The sequence below is a fragment of the Triticum dicoccoides genome, unplaced genomic scaffold (assembly GCF_002162155.2).
Source record: "Triticum dicoccoides isolate Atlit2015 ecotype Zavitan unplaced genomic scaffold, WEW_v2.0 scaffold169905, whole genome shotgun sequence".
Taxonomy (NCBI): domain Eukaryota; kingdom Viridiplantae; phylum Streptophyta; class Magnoliopsida; order Poales; family Poaceae; genus Triticum; species Triticum dicoccoides.
The window spans coordinates 1-1,390 of NW_021220873.1; the positions used below are offsets into that span (position 1 = coordinate 1).

General features: G+C 43.3%; 1 protein-coding gene across 1 annotated transcript; it reads left to right on the forward strand.

Annotated features, from left to right (window-relative positions):
- Nucleotides 1-5: 5 nt before the first annotated feature.
- LOC119344475 (callose synthase 7-like) lies at nt 6-1,248 on the forward strand (the record flags this gene model as incomplete). The annotated part of the gene is made up of 3 exons (XM_037614891.1): nt 6-800; nt 916-966; nt 1,063-1,248. Coding segments are annotated over 3 exons (1,032 nt in total), but the record flags the coding sequence as incomplete, so codon positions are not given.
- Nucleotides 1,249-1,390: the final 142 nt, after the last annotated feature.

The window sequence follows — 1,390 nt, forward strand, 5'->3', positions numbered from 1 at the left end:
CTGTACTTACAGTCTATGTATTTTTGTATGGGAGGTTATATCTCGTCTTGAGTGGTCTGGAAAAGTCTATTTTGCTGGATCCACGTATTCAGGAGAATATCGAGCCTCTTCAAAATGTGCTCGCTTCACAGTCAGTTTTCCAGCTTGGTTTGCTGCTTGTCCTCCCAATGGTCGTGGAAGTGGGCTTAGAGAAGGGATTTCGCACAGCATTAGGAGAGTTCATCATCATGCAGCTTCAGCTGGCCTCTGTGTTCTTCACATTCCAGCTTGGCACCAAAACACACTACTACGGGCGGACAATTCTCCATGGTGGCGCCAAATACATACCTACAGGACGTGGGTTTGTTGTGTACCATGCAAAGTTTGCTGAAAATTATCGCATGTACTCCCGAAGCCACTTTGTTAAAGGACTTGAGCTGTTAATACTTCTGGTTGTATATCTAGCCTATGGAAGGTCGTACCGCACCAACTCGAGCTTGTACCTATTTGTCACCTTCTCCATATGGTTCATGGTGGCATCTTGGCTGTTTGCACCATTTATCTTCAATCCATCATGCTTTGAGTGGCAGAAGACGGTTGATGACTGGACAGATTGGAGGAAGTGGATGGGTAACCGTGGGGGTATCGGTATGTCTGGAGATCAAAGCTGGGAGGCTTGGTGGAGAAGTGAGCAGGCGCACCTCAGGAAAACCAGTGTTCGTGCTCTCATCTTGGAAATCCTCATGTCTCTTCGTTTCTTGATCTACCAGTATGGTATTGTGTATCATCTCAAAATTGCACGCCACAACACAAGCATTCTGGTACTTTCTCTACATAACTAAGATGTGCTTTAATCAATTTGTACTAGTTCATTACAGCCTGGTTGCAGTGTATCCTAATGGATGTATTTTTCATTTCCTATGGATCCACCTCTAGGTGTATGGGTTGTCATGGCTGGTTATGCTGACGGTTCTAATAGTATTGAAGGTAAGGCTTTGGCATTTCGTTTAATTTTGATCAGTTACCTGTCTCCAATGGACGCATAACATTTGGATCTGGATGTTGTACCTCAATTCTCTTCAGATGGTTTCCATAGGACGGCAGAAATTTGGGACAGATCTTCAGCTTATGTTCCGCATCATCAAGGGCATTCTCTTTCTTGGCTTTGTCACTGTGATGGCGGTCCTATTTGCTATAGGCGGCCTAACAATTACTGATGTATTGGCTTGTACTCTCGGGTTCCTACCAACTGGTTGGTGTATTCTTCTGGTGAGTAAAACCCTCTGTTTATCTACTATTAATTTTGAGCTTTAATTTGTATGTATATGCAACAAAAAAATGTCTACCTGCTCATGAGCGTGCGAACAAGCACAGAACCAGAAAACAACACTGACTAATTAATTAATTAATT